General features: G+C 42.1%; 1 protein-coding gene across 4 annotated transcripts in view; it reads left to right on the forward strand.

The window, feature by feature from the left end:
* Positions 1–22,338, forward strand: part of LOC143282878 (proline-rich protein 5-like) — a 102,462-nt gene that overhangs the window by 76,982 nt on the left and 3,142 nt on the right. For all 4 annotated transcript variants that reach the window (XM_076588749.1, XM_076588750.1, XM_076588751.1 and 1 more), the window contains 8 exons: positions 927–1,064; positions 9,664–9,744; positions 10,272–10,320; positions 13,548–13,605; positions 16,367–16,458; positions 16,992–17,073; positions 19,932–19,996; positions 20,823–21,009. In XM_076588749.1, the coding sequence (XP_076444864.1) occupies positions 927–1,064; positions 9,664–9,744; positions 10,272–10,320; positions 13,548–13,605; positions 16,367–16,458; positions 16,992–17,073; positions 19,932–19,996; positions 20,823–21,009 (752 nt within the window). The remainder of the gene's footprint in view (positions 1–926; positions 1,065–9,663; positions 9,745–10,271; positions 10,321–13,547; positions 13,606–16,366; positions 16,459–16,991; positions 17,074–19,931; positions 19,997–20,822; positions 21,010–22,338) is intronic.

Below are 22,338 nucleotides of genomic sequence, written 5' to 3' on the forward strand. Positions count from 1 at the left end.
AATGGAATCAGCCAGCTGGACATCCTGTAATGATCACACCCTCACCCACTCGCTCACTCATTCATTCCATTCATTCATAGTACAGAAGACTCCATTATCTGCAGTAAAAGAAATCAACTTGTGGTGTGAGACACGTAAACAATGTACGAGAAACACAGCCATTTAAACAGGAGACTCGCACCACGGCGGCTTGCCCATAGTGAAGCGCCACCCTATTCTACCCTACCCTACCTATTCATTAATTCAATCATTCATTCACTAGCTTTTGTTGATATTTAGGCCTGCATGTTGCTCACTGGGTGTGTTTCGGTCGTTGGTTATTGATGTGCAGTGGCGTGCAAAGATAAGTGAATGAACATCACCACGACAATTTCCCAGGTATTTTAACACTGGTGCAATGAAATTTCTATGTCGTTCACTTTCTCATTCGCTCACCCATTGTTTCACTCCCTTCGCTTATTCATCGTACGTTGCAGACGTTGTAGAGGAGGCGCCGTAGCAAAATCGATTAGGCGTTGGACTTCTGATCTAGTATTACCAAGTGATCACAGGGTTCGATGCCTCGTTTAGTCATGGTGTTGTGTCCTCGGGAAAGAAACTTCATTCCGATTTTCCTCACTCCAACCAGGTGTGAATGGGTACCCGACTTGGGGGTCGGGGAAGAAGAGGACTGGGACTCTGCCTTCCTATAGATGCCATGGCCAAGACATTGTGGATATAAATTCACTGCCCTCCATGGGCGTAAAGGCCATGGGACCTTTACTCTTTAACCCATCCCTTTTTCCTTTTCTTCACATTTCAGACAGTGGATATGGTTTCGCTACCCCCGTTGTCGTAAAAGGCTATTGGACATTTAACCGTTGACGGTCTTGACCTGATATTTTCTCTCCATTAAAAAAAAACAACTTTTTTTTTCACCGTTTCAGACACAGTCTGGCCAGTGTGGAGCTGGCCAGCTGGACATCCCGGGCCGCTGCCCACAGACGAGGCTCCTCCCTGCCCCTGCCTTTCTGCGCTGCCCTGGGGCCCGTGGAGGCTGCCAAGAAGGCCGAGGCTTTTGAAGGGTGAGTCAGGGTCCCCTTGTTGTCTCTGTTGCTGTGTGTGTGTGACTGATTTTTTTTGTCTCTGTGTGGCTGTCTGTTTTCTGTTTCGTCTGTGTGACTGTCTGGTTTGTATCTGCGTGACTGTTTCGTCTCTGCGTGTGTCTGTCTCCGTGTAGGTATCTGTGTTTTTAAGTGAAAGGGAGAGATGTCTGTCTGTTGCTCTCTCTCTGTGTGAAAATATGTATATATATGTGTGTGTGTGTGTGTGTGTGTGTGTGTGTGTGTGTGTGTGTGTGTGTGTGACAGTGCGAGAAGGGAGGAGGGGGGGAGACAGAGGAGAAGGGTAGGAGTATAGTAGGCGAGGGTCAGAAAGAGATACGGATACTTTACTCAGACCATTACCTCGTAGCATGTAATGCAGTGTCTTGGCTGGTGGTGTGTTGCCTCGCGGCGCTGCCTCGTAAATCTCTATGGACTTTTGGGAGTGCGACAAACTTTATAGCGTTTGTGTGGTTTCCTGAGGGATTTTCCGGATGAGCGGTGTGGGGGTAATGCCAGTGAGATGACGCGGAAGCTGGGTCAGTAAAGCAACAACAACAACAGCAGCAGTAATAATAATGATGATAACAACAACAACAACAAAAACACGATGAAAGGTAACAAAAGAGGACAACCTTTCCGAGTCAGCAAAGAGGACAACCTTGCCGAGTCAGCAGTGGTGATGACGAAGATAATAGGAATAACAACATTAACGAAGGTTGTTGCAGACAATGACAAGTTGCGCCCATTTATTTTAAACTTATTGATTCAATTAGATCAACGAGGGCAGTGCCACGCATTCCGGTCCGCCCCATTTTATTTCAAATCAATTTTTCCCGACGGTTGAAAATAGCACATCTGTGATGTTTAAGATGTAAATCAAGCCCCCTCCCTCCCTCCACTCTCTCCACCATCACCATCACCACCACGTCTTGCCTTGCAAAAGCGAATTAATATAGTTAACCCACCTTCACGTGTGCATCTTCTCATCAGGGCATTAGCCGCGATACACGAATATTGATTTATTGTCAGCAGCTCGCGCGAGGACACAGTTGTGCAAATCACATTGTATGAGTGCATTGGGGGCAGGGGAAGGGATGGAGGAGTGGGGGTGGGGTGGGGTGGGGAGGGGATAGGTGGGAGTGAGAGAGCAGTCGACAGTGGGATAAGGTTTCGTTTGTCAAGAGTTGTATCTGATCTGTCTGTAAAAGCTGTTGTGTTTTATTTTTGATTCGCCCTCACAGTGTGTGTGGCTTAATGGGGGTTAGCGTTGCGTTGTCCTGAAGTTAACGTGTTAGGGGAGGGGGGTGGGTGGGAGTTGAAGGGGGGTGCTTGGAGGGGTGGGGTGGGGGGAAGACTGTGTGCGTGCGTGTGGGTGGGTGGGTCATTTGAGAGGGAGAGAAGGGAAGGGGGGTTGTGTGGTAGAGACACATGGATAGTGTGTGTGTGTGTGTGTGTGTGTAACTTCGAGGTTTATTGGCCCCTATATAGGCATAAGTGTGTGTATGTGCTTGCGTGCGTAGGTACGTTTGGAACGAGAGAGAGAGAGATTATAATTATGTGGTACGGATGTGTGTATATGTGTGTGTGTGTGGTTGGAGCGAGAGAGAGGAACAGAGAAGGAAAGTGTGTGTCGTGTGAATTTGTGAGTGTGCGATAAGAGGGGAGGAGGTGGGGGGGGGGGACTGAACAGGATGTTTAATTTCTCACGAGGAATGTTTTAGTTGAAAGTGTGACAGATGAAGAACCGGGAGATTAGATGGACTCCTCTTTGTTACGAAATTCCTGGAAACGCCGATTTACGAGTTCGATTTGTTTCTTCGACATAAATCATAATTACGTTTTGTTAAAACTGTTCTCGGTTGTTGCAAATTGGTTACAAGGGATTCTTAATTTGTTTCAAAAGAGTTTATATTGACTTGGGTAGAGTTTGTGATATATATATATATATATATACTGTAACTGGACAAGTTTGGTACTCATTGCAGCTGCATCGAGCTGCGTTTAGATTTTGGATTTCCCTCATTTATGAAATTTCGATGTGTTTTCAATAACAATGCAGAAGTGGCAGCAGTAACCCTGGTGGTGATGGTCGTAGCAGTAATGGTGGCAGCAGTAGTTGAAACAGTAGGAGTTTTGTCGTTGTTGTGGTCGTTGTATTGAGCAGCGGCTGTAACAATAATTATGATACACCATTGTACAGAATTACTTTTCTTGTCACAACATATTTCTTTGTGTGAAAATCGGGATGCTCACCCTCGCACCCACCGAGAGAGCGTCCGCATTGTGCATCGCCGCCCACGATTTTCTTTCTTTCTTTCTTTTCTATTTTCTGACTGCAAGTATGTTTGTTTTACGATCAAAGTAGATTTTTCTACAGTATTTTGCCATGGACAACCCTTATGACTTTGCTGCGGGTTTTATTACACGCGCTAAGTGCACGCTGCACACGGAACCTCGTCTCGTGCGAAAGACTAGCACCCCTGAAAGACTATCACACAAAGTATAGCGGGGGGAAAGGAGGGGAGTAAAACTCCCGATTTGTATATGTGACTCGAACTCGATAACACTGGCTTCCAAATTGGGTTCATTACCTCTTGGCCATCGCTCCATAGTATGGTAGTGGTTTGTAAAACTTTCATATTCTTTAAGAAGAAGGGGGGAAAAAAGCTAAAGAAAATGAAAATTCTTATTAAGCTGCAAACTTTTTGCACTCTCACTCTGGCTCCACTCTCTCTCTCTCTCTTAAGGTAGAGTGGAGTTTAACAGACGAATATTTGTACGCGAAATGCGAATTGGCGATTCGGAATCATCAGTTTAGTGATAGGCAAATCGGGAATAGGCGATTCAGGAATAAGCCAGTCGGGAATAGTAGAATCGGGATGACACCCACTGACCATACAGAAAATGAGGCGACGACCCAACCGATTAAACCGTGTCGTACTCAGTAAGGTGGTGAAGGAGGGTTGGGCAGGCAGGGACAGGAGGGTGGGGGGGATAGAACGAGATACTTGTACATCTGTCTGCCTGTACGGGGATAAGCCCACTGATCTAAGTGGATAAACCCTGATCTTCACCACCACCACCGACTTCATCAGTGCCTAGGGTTCTCGGGGCAACGTATTCTGACTGGCTGCTGGAATCTGCCTGTCACCAGGCACAAAGAGTTTACAGCAAGTCCCACGAAGATCTTGATCCGTGATGTCTCTTCAGATACTTCTTTTCCGTTCCTTGAAGGAAAACAGTACTCTCTTCCTTTTTTTTCAAACTTAATTTGAGTGTATGTGGACTGACACACACGTAGTTGAATTGGTCTTTTTACGCTGCTTCCTCAATATTTTTTAACTTGATTTGAATTCTGCGTGAACTGGGCGACACGTAGGTCTTTCTAACATTTCAGTTGACCATTTAATATGACTGTGTTCTCTTCGACAGGTTATATATATATATATATATATATGTGTATATATATATATATATATATATATATATGTATTTTTATATATATATATATATATATATATATATATATCAGTAGAACTAGAGGATTCCCCCCCATCCCCTGATGTTCCCCCCACTGTGTGATTCCTCGTGCGTGATCTCGCGTAAAACGGATGTAATCATTGCAAGCTGTCTTTAAAGTAGACATTCACGGCTGCGCATGTGAAAGAAACCCACAAGGAAACAGTTTTTTCCTTGATGAATTTTGTATGTAAAAGAGAGAGAGAGAGAGAGAGAGAGAGAGAGATGGTTTTCAGATATAAAGGAAAAAGCGGGGGGAATTTGTAACGATACACAGTCCTCCAGTGCAAAATTTACGGACATAGCAAAATTTACGGATTAAAAAAAAAAGAAAAGAAAAAAAAGACCACTGGAGAAAAGAGAAAGAATATATTGCGGTGCTTAACTTTGCTATGTGCCTATTTGACAATGATTAACCCCACCCCCCACCCCCCTCCCAAACCGTTGGAAGCTGTTCAGTTCAGTTAGTCGTTGACAGGGAGGGAGATCAATATGCGTGAACCATGATATTATCATTATTGACGGCAGATGGTATTCTGTGGTCCGTACCTGTTGAAAAATCGTCCTTGACATTTTATACAGTTCAATACCACAGGTCACGTTACAGCCTCATACACTGGATCTGAAACTTGTGATGGTGTGCAGGCTTTGTTTTTGTGTGTGTGTTTTGTGGTTGGTTTTTTTGGTTTTTTTTTTTTCTTTCTGTCTCTGCAATGACTGGGATTCTGAAGAGAAAAGAAAACAAGAATGAAAGAAAGAAAAATTACGGGGAAAATTAGATTTTATGATCCAGCAGTTTAAGTATGTGAGATACTTAATTCGAGTTCTTAGATGCTTAGTGTGCAGTGGCTGGTCGGTCACGGGTTGGTTATGTCGTCGGATACGAAAAGGCTGACCGCTTGATTAGTGAGCTAGATAGTTAGTTCTGTAGTTAGGAAGGTCCCTTTGCAGGCAGGCAGGCAGGAAGGTCGGCATATAGGTCGGTAGTGATGTACTTGGTTACTCAACTGTTTGCTGATTTGTGTGTGTGTGTGTGTGTGTGTGTGTGTGTGTGTGTGTGTGGTTATAGCCAATTTCTCTGCTACAAGCTGGGCACAAGGCTTTTGCGTTTGTCAGTCATTGCGTTTTACACCCAAAACTAAGTACAACCTTTAAACCGATTCTGCTTGTCGGAATGTAAGTACTTATCTAAATGTGCATTGAACATGTACACAAACCAGGTGCGCGTGTACCGAAGTATCAGAGTAGTGTGTGAGTACCAATAGGTTCCATTTTACCGTGAAAAGCGAAATTTGAACGAGTGGTTAAACTTATTTTTGATCGGATGCAACGATAAAGCAAATCATGACTGCTGAACCTGTAAATGAATTAGAAAGAAACAAGATATTGGGTACTTGATGTAATTTGGATTATGTTGGTGATGAGGTCCGTAATAATGATATTTCGATGGGGTTTTTTTTTTTTTTTTTTATTTTTTTTTTACAAGACATTCGTTAAAGCCGTATTACAACAGACACACGAACACTTTGAAGTTCTCACAGTTGTTTATGACAATGAATATGTCATCTTTGTTGAAACTCTCAATTTGTAATATATATATATATATATATATATATATATATATATATATATAGATCTCTCTCTCTCTCTCTCTCTCTCTCTCTCTCTATATATATATATATATATATATATATATATATATATGTGTGTGTGTGTGTGTGTGTGTGTGTGTGTGTGTTCGAATTTGTATTTCTTTTTATCACAATAGATTTCTCTGTCTGAAATTCGGACTGCTCTCCCCAGGCAGAGCGCGTCGCTACACTACAGCGCCACCCTTTTTTTTTCTTTTTTTTTTTTTCCTGCTTGCAGTTTTATTTGTTTTTCCTATCGAAGCGGATTTTTCTACATAATTTTGCCAGGAACAACACTTTTGTTGCCGTGGGTTCTTTTACGTGCGCTAAGTGCATACTGCACACGGGACCTCAGTTTATCGTCTCATCCGAATGGCTAGCGTCCAGACCACCACTCAAGGTCTAGTGGAGGGGGAGAAAATATCGGCGGCTGAGCCGTGATTCGAACTAGCGCGCTCAGATTCTCCTAGGCGGACGCGTTACCTCTGGGCCATCACTCCACATATCTGTATATATAATGCACACTATTTTGAAATATTGCTATTCTACTCGGTAGATTTCTGTACAAATTAGGTTAGTTAATATGCAGTTCGTGCAGTTTGTGTTATTTTGAATTCCGATGCTTTGTGTTCAGATGATACTTTAATCACAGCATTATTTCATTAATATACTTACAAATTCGTTATGTTCTCTGCGGTAACCTTGCCACATACATTGTCGCCATGTATTGTTTGCCTTTTGTCCCTTTTGTTTTTCCATGTGCATATGTGGTCATATTGGTGGCCAGTAGATCTTGACTTCTAAAACTAACAAATGGAACATGGACACTTCTTATCAAAGTGAGTTATTCAGTCCACAACCTACAATTATTTTGTTTTGTTTTGTTTTACATACTTTTCCCACGTGTTTTTAATTATTCTCAGCATTCGATTACAACAGTCACATTGTTCGGAACTGTCAGCGTGAAGTCTTTCGAGAGGTTTTTCTTTCAACGCTGTTTCTGGCTGTCAGCAACTGCCACTTGATTCTAGGTGGTTTGAAGTGATAGATGTAACGCGCTCACAGATTGGATGGCACGAATCGATTCACCGGATGAATGTATCACCTACGCTGATTGGCTGACACTGATTATTTGACTGCCAGCCGAGCGGCTTAGTTTTTGTCTCCATTGCTGGTGTGGTAAAAAGTTTATGTGTTGTTGTGTCAACAATGGTAATAAGTTGGCAAATAACCAACATGAACTGTTTAGCGCGCATGCGACTCGTCGCGTTTGCAGTCATGAACCCAGTCACATCAAGCAAGAGGAATGTAACGCCTTCAGTGATTGGTCAACAGTCACGCATTGCTTGAACTCGACTCTTGGCATTTGACTGTAACAGTCGCGTCTATTGGTTCGTTCGAAAGTTGGCCGTCTCACTCTGGGTGCTTTGTGTTTGTCACACGGTCAGCGGTTGGTCTACAATGGATTGTTTCATTCTCACTGAATGGCTAGCCTGGCTGGCCCGTAAAGTGGACAGTGACTCGGTGCTGCAGCTCATGCCTCTCCCCGCTCACCTCCACAACAGAGTGGACGACTGGAAGGGGTAAATGTCATGAACCTAAAAATAGATATATATGTCCGTGGTTAATGTAGTCTCTGGTGCGAGTAGGTCGTTAAACTCCACTCACTTGACCAAATGTAGCAATGCATGGTTACACTTGTCACTGAGGTGTGGTACCGTAGCAGAGGTTACACTCGTAATAGAGATGTTCATATAGCCGTGGTTACACTTGTGATAGAGATGGTCATATAGCCGTGGTTACACTTGTGATAGAGATGGTCAAAAAGTCATGGTTACACTTGTGATAGAGATGGTCATATAGCCGTGGTTACACTTGTGATAGAGATGCCCATATAGCCGTGGTTACACTTGTGATAGAGATGGTAAAAAAAGTCATGGTTACACTTGTGATAGAGATGGTCATATAGCCGTGGTTACACTTCTGATAGAGATGGTCATATAGCTGTAGTTACACTCGTGATAAAGATGGTCGCATCAGTAGTAGCGGTTCCACTTGTAATAGAGATAGGCATATAGCCGTGGCTACACTTGTGATAAAGATGGTCGTATCAGTAGCAACGGTTACACTTGTAATAGAGATTGGCGTATAGCCGTGGTTACACTTGTAATAGAAATGGGCATATAGCCGTAGTTACACTTGTGATAGAGATAGTCGTATAGCCGTGGTTACACTTGTGATAGAGACGGTCTTATCAGTAGCAGCGGTTACACTTGAGAGATAGACATATAGCCGTTGTTAAACTTGTGATAGGGGTGGTTATATAGCCGTGGTTACACTTGTGATAAAGCTGGTCGTATCAGTAGCGGCGGTTACACTTGTAATAGAGACTGGCGTATAGCCGTGGTTACACTTGTGATAAAGCTGGTCGTATCAGTAGCAGCGGTTACTCTCATAACATTTTCTTGCTTTATGTCTTGCCATATACTAAAGGGAATTGTCAGTATCACCCTCTCGCGGTAGTTGTAGCAGCAGAGCAGCACTGATAGTAGTAGTAGTAGTAGTAATTGTTGTTGTTTTTGTAGTAGTAACAGCAGCAGTAGCAGTAGCAAAAACCGCAACAGCAGTAGGAGAAAGGGGTGTGTCAGAAATAGAAGTAGCGAGCAGTTATGGTCGTTGCAGCAGCAGCAGCAATTGTTGATAAACGAAGAGGAAGAAAGTTATAGGTTCTTTCGCCACTTTTGCATGTATTGATTAATTGATCGATTAATTGATTTATTATTATAATTGTTTGCTTGTTTGTTCGTTCAGTCATTTCGCATTTTCTTTGTTGTGGAGGGCGTTGTTTTACTCTTTTTTTCTTTTTTTTTCTTTTTTGCTTGGTTGTTCTTTCAATCGTTCGTTCAGTTACAGTGAAGGCAAGTGTAGCAGGGGTGGGAGAAAGAGTGAATTTTAGAACTCCTCTTTTGAAAATAATTATCTGTCACAACTCAAATTGTGCTGCTGTCTCAGTTTAATGGTTGTGTGTGTGTGTGTGTGTGTGTGTGTGTGTGTGTGTGTGTGTGTGTGTGATGGGCGTTCGGGGAAAATGGTGTGGGATGGGGGAATGGAGGTGTGGTTCGAACTATATAAAGGTTTGTCGATTTTTACCCATTCATGTTTGCTTGGGTTAGGGCTTGTTGTGTTGAGAGTATATTCTACTTCGTGGCTTATGTAAACTTGTGCTTTTACAATGTGAATGAATGTGGTTTTTTTATGTATATAGCCATTATACGTTTCTACATCATCTTATGCATTTATTAGATTTATTTTATACATTGCATTTGTGCAGCACATAGAGATTGTTTCTTGTATTAAACCGCTATATCGATATAACTTATTTTTATTCTTAATGTTGTTGTTTTTTCCGCTGTGTGGCCATTTTGCAGTGTACAAGCGGCTATCATCAAGCTATTTCAGCGCAACCCTCTCAGAGAAAACGAGCTGGGAACGCTACAAGAAAGTGTCAGGTAGTTGTGTACGTGCGTGTGTGCGTGCGAGCGTGCAGGTGCGTGCATGTGTTTGTGTGAGTGTGTGTGCGCGTGTGTGCGCGCGCGCACGCGTTCTTGCACGCATATGTGTTTGTACTTTTAACTTTTTAATTTTAGTGTATAATACAATAGTTATCAATCATGGTATTTTATGTCCTCCATATCCAAACAAGGGTCAAAGGATTGAATATTGTTGACTCATGTGTGTGTGTGTGTGTGTGTATCTGTGTCTGTGTGTGTCTGTGTCTACGTCTGTGTCTGTGCGCACGCATTTGCTATTTAATTTAGTAAAAATACAAAAGTTTAATACGAATGATGGTACTTATATCCTCCGTACCCAAACAAGTATCAAAGGATTAGTTATTTTTGATTGATGTGCGTGCGTGCGTGTGTGTGTTTGTGTGTGTGTGCGTGCATGCGTGTGTCAGTGTGCGCATGTGTGTGCATGGGCACATTTTTGTGTTCATTGTTTTAAAGATAATTATTATTTTCTTCCTCTCATTCAGGGCTCTCTCCGACGCGGAAGCTGGTCCTTTGATATACGAGTATTACAAGGTGAGCAAAACGTTTGTACATGTATGTGTTTCTGCCACGGAGTTGCTTATTAACGATATTTCAAATTCAACACTTGGCGGGTAATTTTAGTTGAAATGTTGAAAACAAAATGTTTAGAGTCAGGTCGAGCTCAGCGCTTAGGCCGCTCAGGTTAAGATAGAATAGCCGAATTAGAGCATATATAATAACACTCCTACTTCTACTGCTATCACTACTGCTGTTGCTGCTGCTGCTGCCGCTGTTGCTGCTGCAAAAACTACTACGACATCAGTACTACTAAAACTACGAGTACTTTTTTGATTATTACTGCAACATCTACCACTTCTACTGAGACGAAGAAGAATGCAGAATGACGCTCTTACGTTCCAGGCTGGGAGCTAATGGCGTTAACAAAATAAATAAATAAATAAATAAAATAAAATAATAATAATGATAATAAAACACACTCACAGAAGTGTTCTGAAGAGTACACCACTACAGCACAGGTAAGCCTCCAGACTGTGCTCAACAAGATCAGCAACTAGACCAAGGAATGGCTTGTCTCTGTCAACTCAAGCAAAACAACCTACACAGTCTTCAGCCTACCCAGCAAGAAGCAAGAGGCGAAACTGACACTGAACAACCAAAGGCTTGCAGAGGAACCCACACCTACCTGCCTGGGAGTGACCTTTGACCGCAGGCTCACTTGGAAACAGCAGATCACCAGATGCTGTAGCAGGGCCAAGCTGAGACTGGCGATCATGAAGAAACTTGCAGGGACGGACTGGGGGGCTGATGAACGTATCCTGAAGAGACTCTATACGGGGTGAGTCCGACCTGTAGTTGAGTACGGGACATCAGCATGGGCATCAGCTGCAAAGTCTAACCTCGACCATCTCAACAAGATACAGAACCAAGCTCTGCGTGTCATAACTGGCGCCATGAGATCCACGCCAATCCTGAAGATGGAGGAGACCTCTGGGCTACAGTCATTGGAGGACAGAAGGGACACAAAGATCCTCATCCAGGCAGCAAAATTCAAACGCCTTGAAAACCATCCATTGAACAACAGAATGAGCAGACCCACCAAGAGCCGGCTGAAAAGAGGCAGCTTCATCCACCAGTCAAGACACCTTGAAAGACAAACCCCAGTCTTGATGGAACACGAAGCAAAGCCTATCCCGGCAAATGTCACCCACCCATCTTGGAAGAGGCAGATGTTCCCAACAGTTGTCACCAGCATTCCCGGAGTGGAGAAGAGAGGAACACAGTCAGACACCCAAAGGAAGGCCCTGGCCATGGAGTACATCTGCAGCCAGTACCCCCAGGAAGACTGGACTCATGTCTTTACATATGGCTCCGCCACAGAAGCAACGAGTGATGGTGGAGTTGGAATCTTCCTCCGATACAAAGACTGAGATGAAGAAATTGCAATCCCAACAGGAAGACACTCCACCAACTTCCGAGCTGAGCGAGAAGCCCTCTGTGAGGCAGCCAGAACAGTCTCGCAGAACTCCACAAGAACAACAGGGCAGGTGGTAGTGTTCTCAGACGCTCTCTCCGTGCTCCAAGCCCTCAAGAACTCCTGCTGCAAAGAACAAAACCATCTCACTTCAGCCCTTGTTGCCCTGAGTGCCAGAGTGGAGAAAGTGGTGATACAATGGGTACCAGCACACTGTGGCATCAGAGGCAACGAAAAAGCGGACATTCTGGCAAAAGACGGTGCACAGAAGGAGCAGGCCAACAAACTGGTGTCATACGATGAAATCAAGACAATCATCAAGGCACAGCAAGGAATAAAGTGGCGCCTCCAGCACCCCAAATATAACCCAGAAGACAGATGCCATTTGCTGGAACGACGGGAACAGGTCAAGATCTTCAGCCTGAGGACTGGACACAACCGCCTGCTCCACCACATGCACACAAAATTTGGCATTGGACAGAGTGGAGAGTGCCCTTGTGGTGAGGGACCAATGACAACCGACCACATCCTTCAAGACTGTAGGACGCATGCAGCATCCAGGAGGAAGTACTGGCCAACACCGACAACAGTGGAAGCCAAGCTGTTCGGCACCCTGGAGGAGTTGCGACGGACGGCAGCCTTCATGGAGGACACCGGGCTGCTCATCTAATGGGAGGCGAACGAGGAAGAAGAAGATAATAATAAAACACACTCACAAAAGATTAAACAACGTTACGCATTCATAAACATACATACATCAACTGAGAATAGTATTCACGAGCAAACGTGCACACGCTCAAACTCGCAAACGTAAACAAATACATTCGAACATGCACACACTCACTACCAGCAGAAGTTCAAGTACACAGGCACATTTAATGAATAAGATAGTAGTCAGAACGAAAAACCACGTAAGAAAGACTTTTTTTTTAATACGTTTATTTCTAGGCTAAAACAGGAGTAAAAGCGCTCACCTTGGGATTTGTTTTGTTTCTTCGAGGAATTGTCGGCATTCTGGAATCCGCAACCGATATCATATTTACAAAAGTAGTCTGTCTGCGGGTGTTACAGACACACCCATCTCATAAACTGTCTCATGAAACAACGATAAAGCATATGTTTTTGATCTGCAGACACTGAATATGAAGCGGAAAAAAAGAAAATGTATCCTTTGTCCTTATACTGCTGAAAAAATGGATTTATACACACAAAAATAAATACATTTTTAGTTGTGAAATTGACTTCTTTCTCATGGAATCTTAACCGGAAAAAAAACCTTGGTTCTTAAATGGTCAGTCATTGTATTGGGAAATTCGTGAAAGTCTGTACACTTGAATCAGCTGGCTTTGGAGAGTTGTTAAAAGCTTTGGATAAATGAATACACAGAGGTAGATGTTCTGACTTCAGTATGTCCTGTCCGTGTTTCTGCCTTATTTGCTGACACGCGCGCAAGAGTGCACATAAACGCGCACACACAAACACGTATGCATTCACACAAGCACATAGGCATAAATGCGCGCACGCTCACGCACATAAACATACGCAAGCACGCACGCACAAGCAAACACACACGCATGCAAACACGCTTGGATACACACACGCGCGCGCATACACACACGCGCGCGCACGCACACACACACACACGCATGCGCTTGCACACACACACGCGCGTGTGCACGCGCACACACACACATGCGCTCAAGCGCGCGAGAGTTCGCATACGCACACACATGCGCGCGCACCAATAAACGTGTAATCCACGTGTTTTTTGCTCTACATTTGACAGGACCAGCTGTTAAAAAAGGGGATGGTGCTCTTGAGGGAGAAAATCAAGAATGATCAAGGTGAGCTTGTAAATTTTGTTGTTGTTGTTTGTTTTGTTTTGTTTTGTTTTTTGCTATTCTATTTTTCTTCTTTGTTTTCGTGCCCCAAAATGTGGGACATTTAGTTTTCTGTATTTCAAATAATGATGGGGAGATTAAGATGCTGCTAAGGGCGGCCTGTTTCGGTCTGGGACTACTTAACAAGGCTGTTCTCTCATAATGATACTACATCCCGGCGTCCGTCAGCTTGACTGAGAGATACAGACACCTGCAGTGTCGGTCCTAGCCTGGCCACTTAAGAACACTCAGCTCTTGGTAGGAGCGACAGTCACCAGTCGAAACCCCCACACCCCTCCACCCCTTCCCACGCCCCCCCCCCCCCCCCCACCCCTCACCCCCACCTCTGATGGGGTTCAAACCTGCATCCTCCCAGTCGTCAGTCCGAGATGCTACCACGGCGGCTGTTAAGATAAACTTCTTTTTGGTCAAATCTACAACAACAAAACATTATTTCTGGTTTGTTTTTTTCCTCCCTGTGTCACCAACCTTGCCCATGGTAGTAACAAGACACGTTTTTATTGTTTGAAGTTTTACGGTCTTTATTCGCGAAACATTTTTCCCCCTTCTGTCAGAAAACTTTTACTTTCTAACTTTTCTCAATACTGATATGTAACTGATTTTCCAGTTCAGTATTTGCATGTTTTTTTTGGAGTAGTGTGTGCTCACGCGTGTGAGTGTGTGTGTCTTTGTGTGTGTGTGTGTGTGTGACACGTGTGTGTGTGTGTAGGTGCATGCACGCGCACATTCGCCTATCGAATGTACGCAAGCATCAAATCGAACTGGTGACAGTGATCAAATTTCCAGCGACCCAGTTGTCAAACTGCACAACGCTCGGAAATCATATCAGCCTGCATGAATGTCAAGCAAGGAGTCAGGTGCACTTTACAGCAGGTCTTCGTACGTAGGCGGAAAGATCCTGCGGGCGAAAGAAAAACAAAAGGAAATAAGGAAAAAAAAATTGTAAAAACTCACTGCAGTACATTACGGTTTCAGCCTGCGCCTACGCAAGCGCCCCGGCTCAACGTTATTTGAAACTGAATGCATGCTATTGTTACATAATTGCCGCCTGTTCGCAATGATGCAAATGAGGGGATGTCTCATTGTGTTTTGTTAAACATATTCTTTCTTCTGTTTTTACTCGCTAAGTGTGCGTGTGTGGGGGGTAGGGTTGGGGGGGGGGGGGGGGGTGCATGCATATTAAGCTAGTCCTTGTGATTATGACGAATTACATCCTACATGACAGCCCACACAGAGGAGAGAGAGAGGCATGAACACACACGTTCGCACGTACACACACAAATATGGGCACGCATACACAAGTATCGCACATGGACAAACATTGTATGTGCATAAGTGTGTGTTGATTGGAGTGCATGTGTATGTATGTGGAGATGAGGATGGGTCGATGTGAATGTGTGAATGCGTTCGTTTTATTACTTTTTACAATGTTGATGATGATGATTATCATTCGTAGTAGTAGCAGTAGATTTAGCAGTGTTAACAAAATTATTATTATGTTGTTATCGTTAATGTTGTTATTGTTATTGTTGTCACAAGGACAGATTGGAAGACTAGGCAATGCCTAAAAATCTTTATCCTTGAGAAATATAGTTTTTGAATCTTGAATCTTGAATCTCTGTGATAGAGAGAGATACATACGTCTGGTTGATTATGGTTGTCCTTTTGCGTAAGTCATGCCATGCACAAAGAGATATCGACAGACATGCAGAAAATCAAAGCAAAGATACAAAGGCCAATCGAAAGGTGATAAAAAAACAAAAAAAACAACAGCAACAACACTGACCAGCTAGTCTCACTTGTATTACAAAACAACCAACAGCAACAATAACACAAAAAGCTCCACACCTAGCTGGCCCTTAAAAGTGTTTTGTTTTTGTTTTTGTTTTTTTATGCTGCACTCTCCCTGTTTTTCCATCGCAATATAACCAAATTGGTTCGGCGACGTACAGATCCAGATCCAGACAAACATTCATCAACCACAAAACAGGAAAAAGGAACCGATTCAGTAAGAAAGGAAGGAAGCAGGCGGGGAAGTAGAAGAAATGATTATGCAGGCTTCACCAAAAGCCAAGGACCGCTGCATAAAAGCAAAGTGTGTGTGTTGTTTTTCTTAAATGTTTGAAAATCAAGAGTTAGTTTTTAAGCTGTGTAGGTTGCATTTGGTATACCGGTAGTCCAGAGGAATAACTTTGGGTATCTATATGTGTAGCTTTTGCGGCTTGATAAGGAAAGAAGTTTGATATATATATAGAGAGAGAGAGAGAGAGAGAGAGAGGGGGGGGGGGGGGCAGACAGACAGACACAGACAGAGAGATAAACAAACAAAACAAACAACAACAAAACCAACCCCATGCGCAAATTAGTTTTAAAGGTTAAAAGTTAAACCAAGACTTCTTTTGGAAAACGAAAGTTCTGGGCTTGGATTCTTATTCTCTCTGTCTGTCTGTCTGTCTGTCTGTCTGCCTGTCTCACTCTCTCTGTATGTATATAATGTTTATATATATATATATATATATATATATATATATTCTTTTTGATACTTTGGTTACCTTCTTTCTTGATGAAATAGGTATCTCCATGATTTTTCCCCTTGATGTTCACCACGAAACTCTCTCTCTCTCTCTCTCTCTCTCTCTCTCTCTGCGCGTGTGTGCGCATGCGTGCACATGCATGTGTGTGTGTTTTCCTTCCTTTTCCACAGGCGCCGAACTTGTGGAGAAACTGGGAGAGACCTGGGACTACTTTTTCATGCAGATCCTTCCAACACTGCAAGCGCTGATGTATCCCTTGGCGGTGAGTAACTTGCTGAAAATGAATCACCACCACTACCACCACCACCACCACCATCATCATCATTATCATCATCAACGGCATCTTCACCATCATCGCTGTCTTCTTCAACAGCGTCATCATCTTCATCATGTATGTAATGTACACGTGCGCATGCACGCATGCACACACACGCCAACACACACACACACAACACACACGCACACACCATTATAGTTCACTGTTTGTACAGTCCTTCATAGCTCTTCATTTTCTACTACTCACTAGTCATCCAACCACCTCTTCTTAAGTACTCTACGTCTCATTTCCCATGCGCTTATAACCCCCCCCCACCCCACCCTGCCCCCCCACCCTTTTTTTTTCCTCCTCGTCTAATTTCACTGAACAGTGAAAAGATGTTAAACAAAACTAAACATGTAACGTCCGACTACACCAGTCAGGTCATACAGAGGAACAACCAGTCTGTGTTGAACAGAATGGAGACAGTAGGTACACATTGGGCCTGTCTGTGTACAGTGTGATTCTGTGTTGAACAGGACTCATCTAAAGACATGGACATACGGAACACCACCCTGTTGGAGTTCAGGAACATCGTAGTGCTCAAAGTGGGCTTGAGAGGCAAGTGTTTGTGTGTGTGGGATGGGTGTTCTCACGTTTGCGTATCTGTACACTCAGAGAGAGAGAGAGAGAGAGAGAGAGAGATCATTGACGTGTTTACTGCATATAAATATTCTAAAGTGGACACTCAGTTAACTGGAATGAACATTTTAAAAAACAAGAGAGGCAAGGCCTTCAAGACTCACTTGTGATACACTTAAAAAAAAATCTAATTGTTAAAATGTGTTCTGTATTTGTTATTATAAAGCTTTGGGTTAAAAAAAAAAAAAGTCCTAACATCAGATTCGAACTCCGCGTGTTCGGGTGTGAAGAAACTGTCTTACCTATTACACTATTGTGGTTCCTTAACTGACGTTCAAAAATATAGTATTTAAACATGCTTTTTTAAAGGGCGATAAATCGATTGCGGTATTCTCGGTGAGAACGCTGTTTAAATCATATTATTCTGGTGTATCTTGGGCATTCAAAAAATCTTTAAGGGCAATTAAAAATTCTTTTAAAGTCTGTGGTAAAGGAGACGTGGCTATCACCGCAATCACACTGCAACATTTAACCGTTTTCTCTGGATCTAGATAGATGTACAAGTTTCAGTAAGTTACACCCGGTTGACACGGTCGATTCAATTTCTCTTTTATGTTCATTCTAGTTTTATAGTTTTAAAGTCGATATGAAAATTGAGTATTTTGTTAAACTAATAACACGTTGAACCAAGTACAAGTACTTCTAAACGTCTTATGAAGTGAAAAGGACTTCATTTTGAGAAAAGTCAAGACTGGAAATTTTTACGTTTCTGATCAGTTCAAGGGTATTAACTCACATGGTTTATTATTTTTAACTGTGAATTCCAACTGATTCTGTGGATATTTTTATGGCAGTTTGGGGCATAATCCAGTAAGTGATGAGGTGTTCACAAATCTTTCTCTGAATAAATATTTAACAGTCTCCTTCTCCAATTTTCCATCACATGTTATCATGTATTGTCGATTGAGTATAGGATTGAACGGGCAGGTCAACAACTTGAAACAAATTAGCGTCTGCGAAGAATATGAGCACGCGCTTTGAATGTGTATAAATATGTGTACGCAATTGATTTTTGCCCATGACCTTCAGGGCTCAGCCAATAGATCTATAAAGTCCACTCGTTGTATTGATTTTAGTATTTTCTGAAAAAGACCACTTGGGCGAATGAACATAGTGAAAGCCCTGTACACTGAGAGTAAAACACACAAGCTTTTTATGTATTGAGTATAATTTCAAAATGTAATGTTTAAGATGAGAAAGATCAGTTTAAAGCAAATTAAGTCCCCTAGCATTAATTACAGATTAATTTCCCTTTTTTACTATCTGCACCAAAACGTTTGCAAAATAAATATAACTTCCATGCTTAGCAAAAGAAGTTCCTGTTTGAACAAAAAATGATAATAATGACTGCTCTTGTTGTTGTGTCAGAATATCAGATCAAAGTGCCAAGTTTAGAGAAGAAAAAAAAAATATAACAGTAAATGCAGTTTGCATATAATTTGGCTTCTTTTTTGTTATTTTTTGGTGCCCATCCCAGAGGTGCAATATTGTTTTAAACAAGATGACTGGAAAGAACTGAATTTTTCCTATTTTTATGCCTAATTTGGTGTCAACTGACAAAGTATTTGCAGAGAAAATGGCAATGTTAAAGTTTACCATGGACACACACACACACACACACACACACACACACACACACACAACCTGAACACCGAGTTAAAACATAGACTCACTTTGTTTACACAAGTGAGTCAAAAATGAATTGGTCATTTCTTTCAGTTTCGTTCAGCCCGTTGTAGACTGGTTCATGCAAATCTAGAGATCTACCATGTTTAGCAGTGTGCTTGAGGCGATGGCAATGTCTCTTTGATCACCCAAATAAAAGAATAATCGAGAAAAACATGATTTAAATGGTTTCATTATGTCGAATATAATCACATCTATTTATCACACGAAGAAAAAAACAACAACATGGCTTTGAATATTAGATTTAGTCAAATCACGTCAGATGCACAGTAGCAGTGGGGATAAGGATACTTAGTTCAAAGCTGAACATGCATGGTTTGATCCTGCTTGCTTGCTTTATTATTTTTTTTCTCCCATGTATATATATATATATATATATATATATATATATATATATATATGTATGTATGTATGTATGTATGCAAATAGTTTACACTCTCTTTGTGCTCTTTTGAAGAATACAAATTTTAAAGACATGCAGAGCCTACAATTTTTTTTTCTCCCAAGATTATATAAATATATATATATATATATATGTGTGTGTGTGTGTGTGTGTGTGTGTAATTTTTATAGAGAGAGAGAAAGAGAGAGAGAAAATGCAGAACACTTTTCAACGTTTTTTTTATATTTTATTTATTTATCACATTTCTCCTCATGATTCCATTACTGGATAAAGTGTGAAGCACAAGTGAGTTTTGAAGGCCTTGCCTTTTGCCTTTTCTTTCTTTGCCACATGCGTTATGAACGCAACCACTACCACTACCACTACCAGTGCTGGTACTGCAAATGCCGTTGCAGTTGCTGCTGCAATTTTTTGTGATAACCACTGTGGGTATTGCTGTCGTCATTTTATTTCATGAAATAACTTGGCTGTACTGTTCCTTGAATAGCTTTCTTTTTTCATGCGATTTTATTCATTTGCTTCTAGCTGTTACTTATGATGCATAGGTAATCCATTACAAACGACTATGTTGCTGCTGTTGATGGTGATAGCATGCTACTCTTACTATTTTATCATGGGAACTATTTCTTATCATGTCAGTTTTTCAGTTTAGTTCTGCTCCTTTATGCTGCTGATTTTGTGATTACAGAGACGGTGGACACCAAAAAATATGAAATGCCCCCCAACATTCGCCAGATGCTCCTGGTCTTACAGGTATGTCTTGCACTAAACTGATGCAAACGGGGTTTTTGGTTATAACCAGAGTGGTTTTGTTTGTTTGTTTGTCTGTTTTGTTTTTTGTGGGTCAATCATTTAGAATTTAGAAAACGTCACTTGAGGATGCTGTACACTTCATTTTTGTTAATAAGTTGTTACAAAATGTGAGTCGGCCCTCACCCCCAAGTCGTCATCTTGCTTAAATCCAAGGCAGCTTCAGTGACATTTAATGACTCTTTTACATGGTGCTGTTTCATCTTATGTGCTTACTCAATTCATTGTAAGTATTTGATTTGTGATGTGCTTAGAACTTCCTACTGCTTTCTTTGCAGTCATATACAGAATAGATTGTTGTTATAAATTATATTATTCTCTATTTTTGTGGGAATTTGGCAGAATGGGTGAGACGCTTATCTGCTAGTACAGTGTTTGTGAGGGTCTGGATTCAAATCCTGGTCTCACCCTTTTTCCCATGTTTGACTGGTACATCAAACTGAGCGTCTCGTCATTCGGATGAGACCATAAACTGAGGAACCGTATGCAGCACGCACTTGGTGCTCTGAAATAGAACCAGTGGCAACGTAAGTGTTGTCCTCTGGCAAAACTTCTGTGGAAGAAATCCATTTTTATATGTACACAAATATATCTGCATGCTCTCAAGACATGACTAAGTGCGTTGGGGGTTATGTTGCTGGTCATGCATCTTACCTAGCAGGTGTGGTGTGGCGTGTATGGGTGATTTGTCTGATGCAGTGACGCCTCTGTGAGACGCTGAAACTCAAGCTCTCTCTCTCTCTCTCTCTCGCTCTGCTCCCTTGCGCAGGGCCTCCACGACCCCACCTTCCTGTCCAAGGAGCAGCTGGACCTGGAGAAGCTGGTGGCCTGTGTGGTGGTGCCCTTCCTGGGTTCGCGGGGGCTCTACCATGGGGGACCCGAACCTGTCACCAAGGCCAACTACCGCCCCGTCCTCCCGCTGGGGCCCCGTGCCAAGCCCAAAATCACCATCACAGGTAGGTATACTGATGGTGGTGGTGATAGTGATGATGCCATGCCAGAATCACCATCACAGGTAGGTATACCGATGGTGGTGGTGATAGTGATGATGCCAGATTCACCATCACAGGTAGTTATACCGATGGTGGTGGTGATAGTGATGGTGCCAGAATCACCATCACAGGTAGGTATACCGATGGTGAAGGTGATTGTAATGATGCGAAAATCACCATTACAGGTAGCCTACTGACGACAGTGATGATGTAACGATGAAAACAACAATGATGGTCAGTTTTGTTGCCAAAATCACTATCACAGGTAGGTATACTGATGGTGATAGGGATAATGCCAAAATCATTACCACAGGTAGGTATACTGATGGTGATCGTGATAGTGATGATGTAACGATGAAAACAACCATGATGACCAGTTTTGTATTCTTGCCAAAATCATCGTCACAGATACTGATGGTGATGGTTATAGTGATATTGCCAAAGTCACCATCACAGGTAGGTGTACTGATGGTGATGGTAATAGTGATGATTTAACAATGAAAACATATATGATAATCAGTTTTGCTGCCAAAATCACCGTCACAGGTATCAACGATGATGGTAATAGTGATGATGTAACAACGAAAACAACAATCGTGACCTGTTTTGTTGCCAAAATCACCATCTCAGGTACTAGTTTTAATGGTGATAGTGATGATGTAATGACGGAAACAATGATGACCAATTTTATTGCCAAAATCACTGTCATAGGCACCGATGATGATGATAATGGTGATAATGCCAAAATCACCATCACAGGTACTAGTTGTGATGGTGATAGTGATGATGTAACAATGAAACAATGATGACCAGTCTTGTTGCCAAAATCACCGAGACAGATACTGGTTGTGATGGTGATACTGATGATGTAACGACAAAACATTGTTGACCAGTTTTGTTGCCAAAATCACCGAGACAGATACTAGTTGTGATGGTGATAGTGATGATGTAACAATAAAACAATGATGACCAGCTTTGTTTCCAAAACCACCATCCCAGATATTGGTTGTGATGGTGATGGTAGTGATTAGGTAACAATGAAAACAACATTGATGACCAGTTTTGCCAAAACCACCTTCTGAGATACTGGTTGTGATGGTGATAGTGATGAGGAAATGACAAAAACAATGATGATGATCAGTTTTGTATGCAGAATTGATTACAATGATAAAATACTATTAAAAAAAAAACGGTAATGAAAAACAGTAATGGCAGCAATGAATTACTATAATTACCTACTACTAAATAAGCAACTGCAACTGCAATAATGATAATGATGATAATAATGATAAT

The sequence above is a fragment of the Babylonia areolata genome, chromosome 6, assembly GCF_041734735.1.
Source record: "Babylonia areolata isolate BAREFJ2019XMU chromosome 6, ASM4173473v1, whole genome shotgun sequence".
In the NCBI taxonomy this organism is placed as follows: Eukaryota; Metazoa; Mollusca; class Gastropoda; order Neogastropoda; family Buccinidae; genus Babylonia; species Babylonia areolata.